Raw genomic sequence first — 16,633 nt, 5'->3', positions numbered from 1 at the left:
CCCAGGTGAAGCCCCCAGGGGTCTGGAACAGAGGATGTCCTAGCGATTCTACAGGGCTTCTGGGGTAGGGTGTCAGACACCAGTGACCAGGTGCCGGACAGGGTCTGAGGCCAGGGTGGGTGGACCAGTGTTTCCACTAGTGGCCCCACTGCCAGCAGGGAATCTGTCCAGGTCTGAGGATTCAGAACTGCCTGTGTGGACAAAGACTGGGGCCATAGCGCCCTCTACCGGCCATATCCTTGGGCTCCAGGGTTAGGAGAAGTGACCAAAGGCTGGGACTTCCAGGATCAGTGTTCTTTCCCGACACTTGCGTGACAGCAAGATCGGGCATCAGGCCCCCAAGATGTCAGAACAGACAATTGCCCCATGTCTAGAGAAGGCAAGGGGTCAGGACTCGAAAGGATTCCCCTGGAATCTCCTCCAAAAAGCCCCTCCCTGACTCACAGCCTGGGGCAGGAGCCTCCTCTGGGCTCCCACTGTTCCTGTGCTTCCCTGTCCCAGCCTTGGCCCCTCTGCTTGTGCTTCATCCACTCTTGGTTGTCATTGTGTGCGGATGGGTTTGTTATCCCACCGGGCTGTGCGCTTACGAGCCCAGGGCAGAGCCAGCACAACTGTGTCAAGCATGCCTGCACAGAGCTGGGGACCGTAATACTTGAGAAAGGAGTGAATGTGCCTGTGAACCTCTCCTTCTCTTTGTCTTTGGCTCCAGCCCTCTGCTGGGGTGGGGGGAGTCTCCTTAATACAGCATCCCCTTCAGGGTGTGCAAGTGTCTCTGTGTGGGAGGGCACAGTCTGGAGCCCACCTTACTCTCTGTTCTGCTGGTTGCATGGCTCAGAGCTAGACGGTGGGGAGAGACACGGAGCATAACGTCTGGTTGATCCACTCATTTGTTCAACAAATAATTACTGAGCACCTACCACTTTTCAGGCCCTGTTCTAGGCACTGGGAAGACAGCAGTGGACAGGGCAACAATGCCTGCCCTCACAGAGCTTATATTCTAATGGGTGGAAACAGACAATAAGTCAAACAACTAAATAGATCTATTACACGATGACAAACTGTGATACGTGTTGGAAGAAAAGGCATTTGAGAGGACAGGGTTATGGGGGATGCTATTTTAGCTGAGGCTGGATCTGAGGAGGTGACATTTAATCAGGAACCTGAATAAAGTGAGGGATGGAGCCATGTGGATATCTGGGGGAGGAACATTCTAGGCAAAGAGAAGAGTAAGTGCAAAGATCCTGTGGCTGACATGGGACTGGAATCTTGAACAGGGAGGAGGCCAGTGTGGCTGGAGCAAAGTCAGCCAAGGGAAGGAAAGAGGGAGATGAGTTCGGAAATCTGATGAGGTTTGGGGAGGGGATCAAGTAGGGCCTCGAGGGCTGAGGGAGGATTTTGCATTTTATTCCAATTGTGAAAGAAGCCACTGGAGGTTTTGAGCCAGAGAGCATTGTGATGCCATGTGTTTTCGATAGCCCACTCTGGAGGCTGTGGGCAGAACAGACCTGGAGCTGTCCAGGCAGGAGACAATGCGGACGGTACCAGGTAGAGGCTGTGAAGGGAGAAGACTAGATGCATCCTGGATCTGTTTTGTGAATGTAGAGATAATAGGATTTGCTGATGGGCTTGGTGTGTGTGTGTGTGTGTGTGTGTGTGTGTGTGTGTGTGTGTGTAAAAGAAGAGAGCCAATGATTGATTGCACTTAGAACAAAATCCATTTTCTTTCTAATGTCCTACAAGGCTCTACATGATCTGGGTCCTTGCTCTCTCCCCAACCTTGTCTCTCCCCTCACTCACTCTGCTCCAGTCATACCAGCTTTCTTGCTGATCTTTGCACTTGTCGAAGCTCGCTCCCTCTCCCCTCCTATTGCCTGGCTGGAACTTCTCAGGTCTCAGCTCAAATGCCACCTCCTCAGAGAAGCCACTTTGTAGCATTCATAATTCTCTAAAATGCTTTTGTCTATTTGCTTTCTTCTTTATCACCTATCAGTTTTTCTCCATGAAAAGGTCAGCTCCTTGAGGGCAGTGACTTTGTTGGTCTCTGCTGTATGCCACAGTATGTAGAAGAGTGCCTGGCACCTGGCAGGCACTGAATAAGTGAACAAAGGCAGTGATTAACCCCTGTGCTTGTTTACACGCTGGCTTACACAGAAGAGACACCCAGACCAGCAAGCATAGACAAGAATACACACAGATCCTGGGGTCATCCACATACCCTGGGGAGACCCAGAGGCCAGGGACCACCTGCTCCCACGCCCGCGGTTCCTGGAGGATGGAGAGCCCGAGATGGGAATGGAGAACCCTCAGGGAGGAGGAAAGGATGCTCTGGGACGAGCCCAGCCCCGCCCTGTATCCTCAGCAGCCAATGGGCGCGTGGTCCTCCCGGCGCCCCCTGGGACGTGTAGTCCGGCCGGGGGCGCCCTCGGGCGCCGCCGCGCGCCCCTAGACTCCACGTCCCGTCGTGCGCCGGGAGGTGCGGGGATTGGCCGAGCCCCGCCCCCGGCCCGCCCCGCTCGGCTCGCGCCGCAGCCCCAAGAATGAATGAAATCGTAGCGCGCTGGGCGGCAGAGCGGGCGGCGCAGGCCGGGCTGGGCCCGCGCGCGGCGGCAGCAGCGCCCCGGGCCGGAGGCGGCCCAGCCGAGCGGGCCATGGCCACCGCCATTCAGAACCCGCTCAAGTCGTGAGTGTCCCCGCCGTCCACGACCCTCCATCCCGCCCCCCACCCCCGGCCCTTCCCCCGCCCTCGCTGGGGAAGGGGATGCAGCGCGCGGAAGGTAGTTTAATGGGGGCCCCCAGAGCGCCCCCGCCATCCCTGGGGGACCCGCCGCCCCTTGTTGTTCCCTGGGGTTGGGGGCGGGAGCCCTTCAGGGTCGCGGGGGCGTCTCTTCTTTGTCGCTGTCAGTGAAGGAATGTGGCGCGGGCTGGGGGGTGGCGGAGGCCGTTTCCCCACCCAGAGTGGGGGTAGGGGCTTCCCTCTCCTCCTCCTCCATCTCTCCTCCTCCGCGTCTCCGGGGGCGCCGGGCCTGCCCCGGCATAGAGCTGGGAGTACGGAAGCCTAAGTCCAGACCTCGGTCTCCGGGGTCTTCACCACCCTCTTTCCTCTCATCAGAACACCTTTCTCTTTCCCCTCTCTTTCTCCGGGGACCTCGGCCCGCGCGGCCGCAGGGTGGGAGCTGAGACGTCGGGGATCCTGTCTCCCCTTTTTCCTCCCCAGGTCTTCAGGACCTGGAAGCTCCGACGCCCAGGTCAGCTTAGACCGTGGGATCGCTCCCTCTCCCCGCCCATAGGCATCTATCGAGAGCATCTCTCATCCCCTTGGGGACTGGATGCCTCGGGAGAGGATGCTGGCAGCGCCCTCAATCTCGGGGGATTCCCTCCCTTTCTGCCTGTCCGCGTCCCTCCTCCGAGCGTTAGCTTCCTCCTGGGCCCGGTGGCTGGGAACCTGGACGCCTGGGTTCGAGCCCAGCCCTGTCCCATCCCTCCCCTCTCCTAGCCACCCCTCGCTCTGTCCACCTCTCTTCTCTCTCTTTCCATCTCTCTCTCTCTCTCTCTCTCTCTCGCTCCCTCTTCGGGATCCCGGACTCCCGGGTCCCAGCGCTCCCCACCCCCTTTCCTCCAGCGGTGACAGCGGGCTCAGAGTGACAGGCGCGCGGCCGTTCCCGCCCTCCCTCCTAGGCTGGCGAGCGCGGCACTCCCCTCCCCCTCCTCCCGGGCCTGGGGGAGGAGGCGGAGGGCGAACGCCCGCGGCGCCGCACAAAGGGGCTGGGGCGACCTCCCCCCCAATCCCCCTTCCCCGAACCCCTTGCGCTCGCCGTCTTGACCTTGAGCAACCGGTGCTCGTGGGTGGGGAGGAGGAAGGGGCCGGGAGTGCCCCCCACCCTCCCAAGAGCTGTGTCTGTGGGCTGCACCCAAGGCCCCCAGTAGTTTCTGGTTTGGGCCAGGTGACGGGGGCAGGCTGTTGGGAGAGGAGGGGGTCGGGGTTAATAGGCACGCGCCTACACGTGTGGCTTAGCGGTGAGCCAGAGAGCTTACAGGGCGTGTGTGCCGAGCTGGGGTCAGTGTGAGGAGGTGTGTGATGGTGACACCCTTCTGCTTCCCTCTCACTCTGTCTTACACACAGACAGATGTGTCTCCTGGCTGGGACAGGGTTCCTATACAGGTTGGTGGTGTGTCTACTGGCATTCTGGCCCCCTCCCTCTGACCCTGGCCCAGACCTCTTGGAGGAGGCCAGAGGCAGCGCTGGGGTGGGAGTGCCTGCGCCCTTATTTGCCCTTCTTAGCTCTCACTGTTGGAGAGGTCTGCAGGGTTGAGGGTTGAGGGTAGGAACTGGCTCCTGAAAGAATGTGAGAGCCAAATCCCCTTGGGAGTGGGAGAGTGGACTGAGCAGGCCTAGGGGTTCTGACTACCTGGTTTCAAACCTCACCTTGAGCAATTAATTCACACCCCCCATCCCCCTCCTCCAGAGCCTCAGTATTACCACCTGTGTAATGGGGAATCATAACAGTGCCTATGACCTCAAGAGGCTGTTGTAATCTTTGTAAAGCACTTGGTACAGAGCCTGACCCTCACTAAATGTACTAATTAGTAGTCATAGTATCAATATTGATTTCTCATGGGGCCCACTTTCCGTGTAGGGAACTGCAGGGGCCTGAATAAGGTTGGGGTGGGAGTGCCGGTGTCCTTCTCTGCTCTCATCTTCTGAGGGTCTGCAGTGATGAGGCTAGGCAGTGAGGCCAGGAGGACTGCTTCGGCAGGGGAGTTCAGGTGTGGGAGAGGGATCTGTGAAGGCGACTAGGGGAGAGGGAAGGGAGGGAAGTGACAGCTTGTGTCTGCGGGTCAATCGTACTGCTGGACAAGGGCCTCCAGGGAGGTGATGGAGTGTATTCTACACTCAGGCTCCAAACTGATCGAATTGCTGTAAGTGTTCTGGGGTGGGGCAGGAGTGAGCTGGGGTGTCTGAGGCTGGAGGTGTGGGGAGCAAGTGTAATGTGCTGGGGGACCTGTGAGGGTGGTGGGAGGTGTGAGAGGAAGGTGGCAAGGGCACTCTCAGAGCTGAGCGGATGGGCGGAGGGGCAGGGCTTTCTGCTGGTGAGGTATGGGGTGGCCAGTATAGGAGCGTGGACATGGGGGTACCGGCGTCCCTGACTTACTCCCCTTGCCACCTACTCTAGGCCAGATGTGAAGCCAAGACCCACTGTGTCCTGTTGAGAATGGGGGAGGGGTCAAGGCCTTACCTGGGGGAGATCAGGGAGAGTTTGTGGAAGGGGTCTAAGACTAGGAGTGAGTGAGTGAGTGAGTGTGTGTGTGTGTGTGTGTGTGTGTTTACAAGTGATAAGTATGGAAGACATTGAAGGTAGGTGGAGGCATCAAGTGACAAAAGAGGTGAAGCCTAGTCTGCTTCTCTGTCTGCTGGAGAGCCCCCTGGTGGACAAGGACATTTGTGGGCGTTTTTATCCATGCGGGGGCTCAAACTTGAACACAAACTTTGGAGGGGGTGTTCCAGGTGAGTGCTGGTGTGGCCTGGTGGGTCAGCTCGCTGTCTGTCTGGGGATCCCTTAGGGTACAGTATGTGTGGGTGACAGTGGGAGAAAGAAGGAGGTAAACCTCACTTGGGTACAGATACCTAGGTGAGTGGATAATCCTTAGTCCCACCTTCAAACAGTGGCCAGAGGGTGAGGGCATGTAATTTCACCTCCCTCTGTCACTGATTCCTTTTCTGGAAAATGGGGATAAAAATAGCATCGCCTCGGAGGGTCATTGTGAGGACTGTAGGAGTTAACTCCTGTCGAAGTACTTAGAACTTCTGGCACATGGCGGCCACTCAGTATGTTTATTTACTCATTCGGCAAAAACGGATTGAGCATCTATTATGTGCCAGGCATTATTCTTTCTAGTAATGGTTGGCTATCGCCATTTTACATCTTACTGCATATCAGATCCTCTTTGTGGAGTGAATTTACTGAACGTCTACTACCTGCCAGGTACCTTTTAAAAGGGTGCCTTTTACCTTTATGGGGGTGCCTCGGTGGCTGAGTCCCTTAAGCGTTGGATTCTTGATCTCAACTCAGGTCTGGATTTCACAGAGGGTGGGCTCCACGCTGGGCATGGGGGAAAAAAAAATAAAAACACTTTATGCATATTTACTCATTTAGTCCTTACAACAATCCAGTGAGGTGTGATCCTCATTTTACAGATGAGGAAACTGAGGCCCAGAAAGTTAAGTCATTTGCCCAAGGCCACATGGCCAGCAAGTTGCAGAGCCAGGATTTGAACCCCCAAGGTGCGGCTCCTGCTCCTTGCCAGCATTGTGCTACCAGGCCTGCGGAAGGACGGGCTGGAGCAGGGCGGGGTCACCGTGAGAGTGACTGCCCTAGTGGGACAGCTAGGGTTCTCGGGAGCTGAGGGCTGGGGATGGGGGAGGGAGAGGTGTCAGCCTGTCAAGTGCAGGCACGCCGGTGGGGACGTTTGTGTGGGCACCTCTGAGGTATCTCTAAGTCTCATGGCATCGAAGTGTTTGTGTGAGTGTAAATGTATGTGAGTCTGTGAAGGTGTGGGAGGGAAGTGTGCGTGAGTCTGCGTGGGAGGCTGTGAGTATACGTGTGAATGTGTGTGTAAACTGCCGTACGGGGGTGTGTGCGAGTCCAGGTGTGCATATGTGAGTGGATGCCCGGGACACTGGATGCGCGTAAGAGCGGGCGCGTGTGAGTGACCGTGCGCGCTCCCTGGGCCGCACCTCTGCGCCCCCTTCCCCTCGGGGTCCCGCCGGCCCCCAGGCCCGGGACTACCACTCCCAGCATGGCCCGGGCGGGCCCGCCCTGCCGTCGTGATTGGCTGTGGCCCGGGTGCTCCCGCCCCGCGGGAATGAATGGATGGGCGGCCTCAGCGCCCGCCCGAGCGCTGGGAGGACCGACCCGGCGGGGACCTGCTGGGGGCAGGACCCGGGGAGCAAGATGGCCACGGTCATCCCCGGCCCCCTGAGGTGCTGCGGGCCAGCGGGAGGCGGGAGAGGGCGCGCGGGCGGGTCTGCGCGGGCGTGTGTGTGTGTGTGTGGCGGCCGGGGGTGGGGCCGATGGGGTGTCTGGGGGGCTGTCACCGTGGGCCGTGCTGCGCGGGGGTGCGAATGTGTGTGACTGTGGGTCTCTGGCAAGAACGGTGTCCGATGCGCTGCTCCTGGAGGAGCGGAGGGTGCGGGGAACTCGGAGTCCTCTTCGGGTCCTTTTCGGGGGAAGGGGGTCATGTCCCGCCCCGCGACCCCCTGGGTTGGGGAGAGAGTGAAATGGCCTGGGGGTGCGGGAGCCTTGGTAAACTTGAGTGAAGCCCACACTACCTTTGTCTTGGCATGTGGAGTGTGTGTCACTTGTTTGTTTTTTTTTTTTTTTTAATGTGTGTGGATGTGTTTAATTTATTTTAGACTACGCTAGGTATCTTTGGATATTTGGGTCTTTGAGTGTGTGCACATGTCCTCTGAAACTGCATCATTTGTGTTCTGTGTTTGATTTGTAGGTATGGACGTATTTATGTGTAAAATTTTGTGTGACTATGGGTGGATTTGTCTGTTTCTATGTTGTCTGTGTGCATCTTTGTGTGAATATGTGGTGTTTTAGATGTTGGTTTCTATATTATGTATCTTTGTGATTGTGTGCGTGTGTGTCCTGTGTGAATCTGTGTGATTTCTTTGTATAGTGTGTCTGGATATTGTTTGTGCGCGTGTGTTTTGTTTGTGTTGTATCTTAGGGTATGTAAGTGCGTGTGTGGGTAGTTTAACATTCTTCTCATAATATTTGTGTATCTCTGTGTGTCTTTGGATGTGTGTGTGTGTGTGTGTGTGTGTATAGTGCTGTGTGTGTGATCTGTGCGCATGTTGTGTGTCTTTGTGCGGGTGCTTTGTTTATGTTGTGTGTCTTTGGATATGTGATGTGTATTGCATGGATATATGTATGATGTGTCTGTTCCTACACTAGGTGACCACGATGTTTGTGTTTTCTCAGTAGATACTTGTGTGTGCATATATGTGGGATTTGTCCGGTTTTCCTTTGTGAGTTTTGGGATATGTCTCTCTTTGTGCGAGAATCCTGTGTGGTTTGGTTGTGTTGTGTATTTTGATATGTGCATGTATGGATGGGTCCTGGAGCATTTTGGTCTGTTTCTATACTGTGTGTATCTTACTCGGTGGCTCCAGCCCTGCTTGGGCCCTCGGTTGGGGGCTCCCGAGTCCAGGAACGCCAGGAGGGGAGAGGTGAGGTTGGGGGAGTCGGCGCACCCATTCCTGAGGGGCGCGCTGAGGGAGGGGTGCTGGGCGAGCAGGCGCTCCTGCCCTTGCTGACAGCCACTCGCCCGCTCACTCGCCCCCTCGCAGCCTAGGCGAGGACTTCTACCGCGAGGCCATTGAGCACTGTCGCAGCTACAACGCGCGCCTGTGCGCCGAGCGCAGCCTGCGCCTGCCCTTCCTCGACTCGCAGACCGGCGTGGCTCAGAACAACTGCTACATCTGGATGGAAAAGACCCACCGCGGCCCTGGTACCGGCCGGGAGGACGGGGGCGGGGCGGGGCGGGGCGGGGCGGCGGCTTTGCGGCCGTCTTCCGTGTTCTCACGGCCCTTTGCCCTTCTCACTCCAGGTTTGGCCCCCGGACAGATCTACACGTACCCCGCGCGCTGTTGGAGAAAGAAACGGAGACTCAACATCCTGGAGGACCCCAGACTCCGGCCCTGCGAGTACAAGATCGGTGGGTGGAGCTTCATCCTGTGCCTGGGGTGGCCCCGTCGGTGTCCCTAGCACACGCTGATAAGCGTGTGATGACGCCAGTGTGGATCCGAGCGTTTGCCTTTATTTCCCTCCGAGCGAGTGTCTGCAGGTGTGTGTCTGGGTGTAGCTCAGACCTTCTGCAGTTTTCCCTGAGTGACTGGGCTTTGCACTTGGACTGGATCTTTTCCTACTTGGGCCCAGGTGTATCAGGGGCGCAGAGTGGTATCTGTTAAGTGTGTTTAGGCGTATCTTCCCCGGTGAGCTGGGATGTGTCAGCGTCTGGCTGTATTTCTTCCTATGGGCGCCTGCATGTGTCTGGACGTGTCAGTGTCTTTCCATCTGTAGTGGAGTGTATCTAAGTGTCTGTGTCTCTTTCTAGGTGTTTCCAAGAGAACTTGAGGGTTTACTTAGTCTTGTGTGTGTCTGGTCAGAGTGTCCAGCTGTTGCTGAGTGTGTCTTGTGTCTGGGTGTATCAGGGTGTCTGGCTGTCTCTTCCTTTGAGTGTCCAGATGCCTTGGAACGGCTGGGAGAATCTCTTCTCCTAGTGGCTGGTGTATTAGGTGTATTTCTGCCCACGAGTGCTGGTGCAGCCAGAGCGTGGGGCTTCCTTACTTCTTGGATGTGACCAGGACTGTCAGAGTCACTGGCTCTTTCTCTTCCCCTGTCCAGGTGTATCCAAGGGTCTGTGTGGGTCCAGGTGTATTGAAGTGTCCATCTGGCTGTGTCTTTCTGGGTGTGTCTGTCTGCCTCAGAGGGACTGTGTGTCTCCCCTGTGTATGTCCACATGTATCCATTTGAGTGATCCTCTCTAGGAATGTCTGTCTCTCCCCGCTGTGCGTCCAGGTGTAGGGTAGGGTCTGGCTGTCTTCCTCATGGGGATCTAGGGACAGCTGATGGTTTAATGGCTCTTTCTGATTGTCTCCGGGTGTATCCAAGGGCTTGGATGTGTTTCCTCCACGCGTCTCGGTGTATCTCTTCCTTTGTGTGTCTGGCTGTCTCAAGATGATCGGTCTGTATCTCCCATGTGCATCCTGGTGGAGTATCTGTGCCTCTCCATCTGCACCCAGGTGTGAGTGAGGGTCTGGCCGTGTCTCCTTCTGCGTGGGTCTGAGCGGGTCTGAGGGTCTGGCTCGGTCTCTCCCAGGGTCTCAGCATTCTTCCCAGTATGTACGATTGCAGCTTTGGGTCTTGTTGCTGGTCGAGTGTGGGAAAGCCTCTTTCCTGAAGTGAAGGGCATGGTTCCCCGACTTGGGCTGTTTGAAGAATCCTCCAGGGGCAATTTCCCCACTTGACCCCACCATGGCCTTGTCCCCAGACTGTGAGGCACCCCTGAAGAAGGAGGGCGGCCTCCCGGAAGGGCCAGTCCTTGAGGCGCTACTGTGTGCTGAGACAGGGGAGAAGAAGATTGAGTTGAAGGAGGAGGAGACCATTATGGACTGCCAGGTGGGACCGCCCCTCAGGCCCCGGCTGCCTTCTCACCCCCAGCCACCTGCCCCGGCCCACCCTGGCCCTGCTCTGCAATCGCCCCTGGCACCCTAGGGCTTGGGCATCCTAAGTCTCCATCCTTCCACACCGCATCTCTTTTTGGAAGACCTCCTGACTTGTCCTGCTCCCCCCAGTCTCCAGCTGTGTCCACAACCCCCACAAAGCAGGACAGCGTTCCTCATTTTCTTGACCTCAATCTCCCTTCTCCTGGTCCCCAGAAACAGCAACTGCTGGAGTTTCCACATGATCTCGAGGTGGAAGACTTGGAGGATGACATTCCCAGGAGGAAGAACAGGGCTAAAGGAAAGGTATTAACCGCCCCTCCCATTTTTCTCCATCACCCCGCTCTTCAGTGACAGATCCCGTGTACTGAGCATGCACAGTGGTCAGGCCTTGCCCCAGTTTGACCTCATTTAATCCCCAGAGCTGCCCAAGGTGTATGTGTGTGTGTGTGTGTGTGTGTGTGTGTGTGTGTGTATGTGTGTGTGTAGGCTTGTATACCCATTTTACAGAGGAGCAAACTGAGGCCTGGATATTGTTAAGCCATTTGCAAAACAGAGGTTGTGCAGTGGGTTAGACCACCTTTATGCCCACGCTACAGATGAGGAAACAGAACCTCAGAAATGTCGGGGCTCATGGTTAGGAAGTGGTTCACCTTTCGGGCTCAAATGATGAAAGCTCTTTCAGTTCCCTCCCTTTCTTTGCCCCTGTCCCCAACTCTTCCCTCCAGGCATACGGCATCGGGGGTCTCCGGAAACGCCAGGACACCGCTTCCCTGGAGGACCGAGACAAGCCGTATGTCTGTGATAGTGAGTCCTTCTGAAGAGGGGGAAAGAGAGAGAGTGGGGCCTAGAGACCTCTCCCCTGCCGGCCCCCTCCCTCCCGTTCTAGAGCCCGGTGGGAGGGGATGCTTAGGCCTCTGGCAGAGGGGGGAGGCGTGATCCCCGAGGCCAGGGTGGAGGCCGCTTGGGCTGGGAGGGCTGACAGGCCCTCCCTGCTCGCTCTCCAGTCTGTGGGAAACGGTATAAGAACCGGCCAGGGCTCAGCTACCACTACACCCACACCCACCTGGCTGAGGAGGAGGGGGAGGAGAACGCCGAGCGCCACGCCCTGCCCTTCCACCGGAAAAACAACCATAAACGTGAGCAGGCAGGCGGGCTGTGGGGTAGTGAGGGACCCTGGGAGTGGGGGCTGAGGAGCCTGGGAGGGAGGGGGCACATTAGACATTTCTGGAAAATCTCCAGCTCAGCGGTCCCCTCCCCCCACCGACCATGGGGATGCTGGCTCTGGGGTTGCCATGGCAACCAACCATCTCTCCCTCGCTCCCGGCCGGGCATAATATTTCTGGGTCTGATTTATTGTTTCAATTAGAGCTTGGGGAGGGGGGTGATAGATGACTCCCCTCCCTCCCTGCCTCCCTTTCTCCCTTCTCCGCTAAGCTTTGGCTGAGGGGCAGGGTCTGTGGCCTGCAAGCCCTCGGCGCCCGCTCATGCCAATCCCATGCCAGCCCTGACAGCTGAGGGGTGGGGGAGGGCTCGGGGAAGCCTCTGCCAGTGGAGAGACTGTCTTCCCACCCATCTCCTGGTGGGAGAGGGCAGTCCCTTCATGCCGTCCCCACTCCACCCCAGGCACCTCTGTGTTCAGGATTTTTCTTGTGAATGTCCGTCAGTCTCCATGCCAGATCTTGGCCAGTGGTGTACCCACTTTTTATCTAGTTGGGGCTCAGGCAGCACTGGTTTGTCTGGTAGAACTGTGTGAATGGGGAAGCAGGGGGCTCTTCCGAAAGCTGATATTTGCACTTTTACCTAAGAAAGAGGATGCGTGAGTTGTCCTCAGAGAGTTCGGGGTTCCTGATGAGAACTGTTTGGGCCCCCGACTCTGTCCTGCTCCTGGCCACAGCTTGGGGGCAGCTACTCTCTCTCCTTACCTCCCCCATGCCTGGAAAAAGGGGTCCACCCCTGGGGCTGAGGCTGGGGGCAGGGTGGAGCCTTGCCTATGGTGAGAGCCCCTCTCTCTGTCCCCCCAACCCCAGAGTTTTACAAAGAATTGGCCTGGGTCCCTGAGGCACAGAGGAAACACACAGGTAGGGACGCCTCCCTCTGCCCCGACTTCCACAGCAGCCTTTGACTAGGTGCCCCTGCCTGTCTGCGTCAACCCCTGCCTGCTGCTGTCTTTCAGCCAAGAAGGCGCCTGACGGCACTGTCATCCCCAACGGCTACTGTGACTTCTGCCTGGGTGGCTCCAAGAAGACGGGGTGTCCCGAGGACCTCATCTCCTGTGCTGACTGTGGGCGATCAGGTGATACCCCTACCCGAGCTTGCTGGGGGCCGGGGTGGAGGGCACCCCAGGAATCCAGATCTGGAGGGTGGGAGGCAGAGAAATGTGGCTGGGGGTGGGGGGACAGGACTCAGAGCTGGTGGAGTGGACTCCATGGCTGAGGACTGTGGGAAACTGAGGGGGCCAGAGAGGCTCTGGGAATAACGGGAGGTGTTGGTCATGGCATTGCTAGTGGTGGTCTGTGCTTGTCATGGCACAAGGGGTAATGAAAGCTGGTCACCGAGGCATTGTGGGTAGTGGACTGTGATAGTGAGATGGATGGATGGATGGCCATCCAAGATGGATGGCCACTGTCTGGGTACTGTGGATAACCGACGGCACTGGCCATGGACTTGTGGTTCACAGAATGTGGTTTCCCAGGGTGGGCTTGTAGGTAATAGACTGTGGTTGCCTTAACACAGCGGGTAAAGACTTGGGGTTGTCATGGTATTACCGGGAGTGCGATACGGTTGTCATGGCGACTGGGTATACTGGGTATTGTGGCTTGTAAGTGTTGTGGCACCAGGGGTAGTGGCTGAGGGGGTCTCTGCACCAGGGCAGTGGGACGGCCAGTGGGCGGGCATCGCTAAGCAGTGTCAGAGAGAGTTTGGTTGCTGCGGTGTCCTGGGTAATGGGCTTGGGCTGCAGGGAACCCGGAGCGTGGGGACCCCACTGTGGCAGGCAGTTGCCATGGCACCGTGGCTGGGAGACTGTGGTTGCCACGTTACTGTGGTTCACAGAACCTGTTGGCCATTCTGCTGTGGGTAATGGAATGCGGCTGCCTCAGCACAGTGGTTAACAGAACGTGGCTGCCCGGGTGTTGTGGGTGGTAGAAAGTGGTTGCCACAGCACTGTGGGTAATGGAATGCGGTTGCCATGGTGTTCTGGGGAGCAGAATGTGGTTACCATGGTGGCTGGGTAGGAGCCTGGTGGCCACGGAAGCGGTAGCCTGTGGTCGCCCGGCACCGTGAGCGGGGCGGAGTCGGGGCAGTGCGCCTTCGGAGCCAAGGGGGGGGGCGAGCCATCTCCTCCCCGGGGCTCAGCGGCCCCCAGGGGCATGATGGCCCCTAACCGCACCCCTGCCCCTCGGCCCCCAGGACACCCCTCATGTTTACAGTTTACGGTGAACATGACCGCGGCCGTGCGCACCTACCGCTGGCAGTGCATCGAGTGCAAGTCGTGCAGCCTGTGCGGCACCTCGGAGAACGACGTGAGTGCGCGCCGCCCCCGGCCGCGCCCCCAGGCGGCCCCCGACCCCGCGCCTCCGCCGCCTTTGCCAGCGGGGCCTAGAGCCTCTCCCCGGAGCCCCGCCCCGGGGAGCACTAGTAACCGGTACTATTGTTATTGGTAGTGTGCATTAACTGAGCCCGGCACTTAGCACTTATGCTCTTCAGCTCTCTGACTCCTCCCAACCACCCTCGGAGGTAGGTGCTCCTGCCCCCGCTTCACAGAGGACCCGAGCTCAGAGAGGGGAACTGACTTGCCCGAGGTCACCCAGCTAGGCAAATAGTAGAGCTGGGACCCGAGCCCACATGCGCGGCTTCCAGAGCCGGTATCAGACCATCTGGGTGTCCTTTTAAGTGTTCCACGGAATCTATAAAACCCAGACTAGGAGCTGCAAATGGGCAGACCACAGGGGTGTTCTGCTGGGCCAAGCTGGGTTCTTCAAAGACCTTCTCGGAGCCCCTTCTCGTGGGAGGGCTCACCTTCCCCAGCCCCTGGGACCTACCCCTGCCCCAGCCCCCCCACCCCGGTTTCTGGTGCCCGTGCCCCCAGGGTGCCAGCTGGGCGGGTCTCACCCCCCAGGACCAGCTGCTGTTTTGTGACGACTGCGATCGGGGTTACCACATGTACTGCCTGAGTCCCCCCATGGCGGAGCCCCCGGAAGGTGAGAGAAGAGGTGGGCACCGCATGGGGTGGGGTGGGGGGTGGGTTGAAAATTGTCCTCCTGCTGGTGAAGACCAAGGACTGTGGGACTGTATCTGCTGGTTGGGAGGGAGGTGGGCCAGCCCTTCTGGGACCTGGGCCTAACTCCCTGTCTCTATCCCCCCCTCCTCCCCCCCCCCCCCGCCCCCAGGGAGCTGGAGTTGTCACCTCTGTCTTCGGCACCTGAAAGAGAAGGCCTCTGCCTACATCACCCTCACCTAGGCCTGGCTCTGGCGCACCTGGACCTCTGGGGTGGTGCTTCCCGAGCTCCTCCATGCTCTCCCCGCCCTCAGTGCTCCACAGTGGGAGGGGGAGAGGGGGAGCCCGAGAGCGGGCTGGGGCACCCCTTCCCTCTGTGCAAGTGGAATATTTGCCCTGTGGGTTGGTGGGCCCAGCAGGGCCCCTCTCCCTTCCTCTCCTTCCCCATCCCTTGGCAAATGGGCACCAGGGGGTTCTGCTCCCCTCAAAGCCATACCCCGCCTCTGGGCGGGCATGAGGGGTGGTAGATGCCAGCCCGAGGCACGGACACAGCGTTTTTCTAAAGAAAAAGTCAAAAAGTAAAAAAAAAAAAAGAAGAAAAAAAAAAGAAAAAAGAAATTAATATATACAAAGAGTCCTATAAGGCCTGGCTGGGCGGAGGGGGCACTGCTGAGCACATCCACTGGGCACCAGTCTAAGCCAGCTTCCTGCCTAGCAGCCCCCCCACCCAGTTTCTGGAGTTGCAGCTGTCCCACCTCCTCACCCCAAGTGGGCACCATTCCCCCCTTGTGCCCAGGGCAGGTGGGTGTGGTGTCCACCCTCGCCCCCTCTTGGTGCCCACCGTGGATACTGCATGACGTGAACCATGGTTTTGAACTCCGCTCCTGCTCCCTCCCTGAGAGCCCCGCCCTGCCGCTCTGTGCCTGCCTTGGCTGGGGCCTGCCGTGGCTGGTGGGCATCGGCTGGGGGGGCCAGGCGGGCCCCTGCCCAGCGCCTGCTGGAATGAGAAGCACAGACTCTGCAACAGACTAGTTTTTCCTCCTTCCCCTGCTCCAGTTCCCCACCGGCCAGGCCGGGCTGCCCCCTGCCACCCTCGCTGGCCATTTTGGGGGTAGCGAGGGGGCGTGGTTGTTTCTTGTGGTTGTGTGTGTTTGTTGTTCGGGTTTTAAAAAAAAAGGGAAATTGAGACTGCAAGTGGGGGAGGTGGTGGGCTTGGGGGGGTCTCCCCCAATCCAGGCATGCCCCCCCCTTGTAAACGAGTCTCCTTTATTGCCTGCCTCTGCTGTGAATTAACTTGTTCTGTGTATTAAACTGGGCCTGACCCCTCTGCCCACGACTGCCTTGTTCTCCGGGCTGGATTGGGGGGCAATCGCCATGAAGGGGAGATGAGGGCCTTGTTGAGGGAGAATTGACCGAGGTTAACAGCTGGAGCCAGCCCGACCTTCTTCTCCCTCCATCTCCCCCACCCCTGCACCCCGCCTTTCTCTGGCTTTGTCCCAGCTCCTCCCAGCCTCGCCGGAAAGGAGAGAGGGGGGATGGGGTGGAGGGGGCTCCCGCCCAGCCAGCTGTGGTTGCCCTGGCAACGGGCTGCTGCAGCTGCAGCGAGCAGCAGTGAGGGGGGAGGCGGGAGCTGGGGCCTGGGGGAAGGGATGGAAAGATGAAGAGGCTGCCTTTCTGGGCTAGGGTAGGGGGCAGGGGTGCCAGGAGCACCTCCTCCTAATCGCTTGACCTCACCTGGGGTTCCCCATCCCAGGGATGTTGGGAGGGAGGCAGATTTGGGTGAGGTGGGATGTGGAGAGAACCAGGACACCGACAGATCAGGAGGGAGACACAGAGCCACACATTTATAGAGAATGGGAACAAGAGCAGGAGAGGGAAGAAATAGATCTGGGGAGAGAGGTAGATGAGCGAGCCATAGGAGTGATGGGGGGGGGGAGAGAAGAGAAGAGAGATGGAGATTCAGTGGGAGAGGAAATAATAGTAAGAAAAAATAGCAGACACATCAGGGAGAGACAGAAGGAGGAAGTCGAGAGTGATCTGGAGAAGCAGGAGAGATTCTATGAGGGGAGGCAGAGAACCCGGGCACATAAATTAGGAGAGAGACAGAAGAATCAGAGAGAAGCACATGTGGGGAGAGAGACAGGATCCAGGGACAGGTAAAGTCCCAGGACAATGACACAGAG

At 58.1% G+C, this 16,633-nt stretch overlaps 1 protein-coding gene across 3 annotated transcripts; it reads left to right on the top strand.

The window, feature by feature from the left end:
- Positions 1–2,537: 2,537 nt before the first annotated feature.
- DPF1 (double PHD fingers 1) lies at positions 2,538–15,786 on the top strand. Of its 3 annotated transcripts, none has more exons than XM_087870717.1 (12): positions 2,538–2,680; positions 8,357–8,517; positions 8,617–8,724; positions 10,060–10,187; positions 10,448–10,537; positions 10,960–11,038; positions 11,239–11,370; positions 12,262–12,312; positions 12,408–12,527; positions 13,643–13,755; positions 14,322–14,445; positions 14,623–15,786. In XM_087870717.1, exons 1-12 carry the CDS (start codon positions 2,538–2,540, stop codon positions 14,691–14,693), a joined length of 1,320 nt encoding a protein of 439 aa, XP_087726843.1. In that variant the 3' UTR covers positions 14,694–15,786. The 3 variants fall into 3 exon arrangements, with proteins under 3 accessions (XP_087726843.1, XP_087726842.1, XP_045642519.2); XM_087870716.1 differs by lacking the exon at positions 2,538–2,680 and adding an exon at positions 6,855–6,979 and having other exon boundaries at positions 14,322–14,433; XM_045786563.2 differs by lacking the exon at positions 2,538–2,680 and adding an exon at positions 6,870–6,979 and having other exon boundaries at positions 14,352–14,433.
- The last annotated feature ends 847 nt before the right edge of the window (positions 15,787–16,633 follow it).

This window comes from Ursus americanus, chromosome 21 (genome assembly GCF_024610735.1).
Source record: "Ursus americanus isolate L20-20 chromosome 21, mUrsAme1.1.p, whole genome shotgun sequence".
NCBI classification, from domain to species: domain Eukaryota; kingdom Metazoa; phylum Chordata; class Mammalia; order Carnivora; family Ursidae; genus Ursus; species Ursus americanus.
The sequence above is the reverse complement of the archived record's forward strand: the minus strand, read 5'-3'. Positions and strand labels throughout refer to the sequence as shown.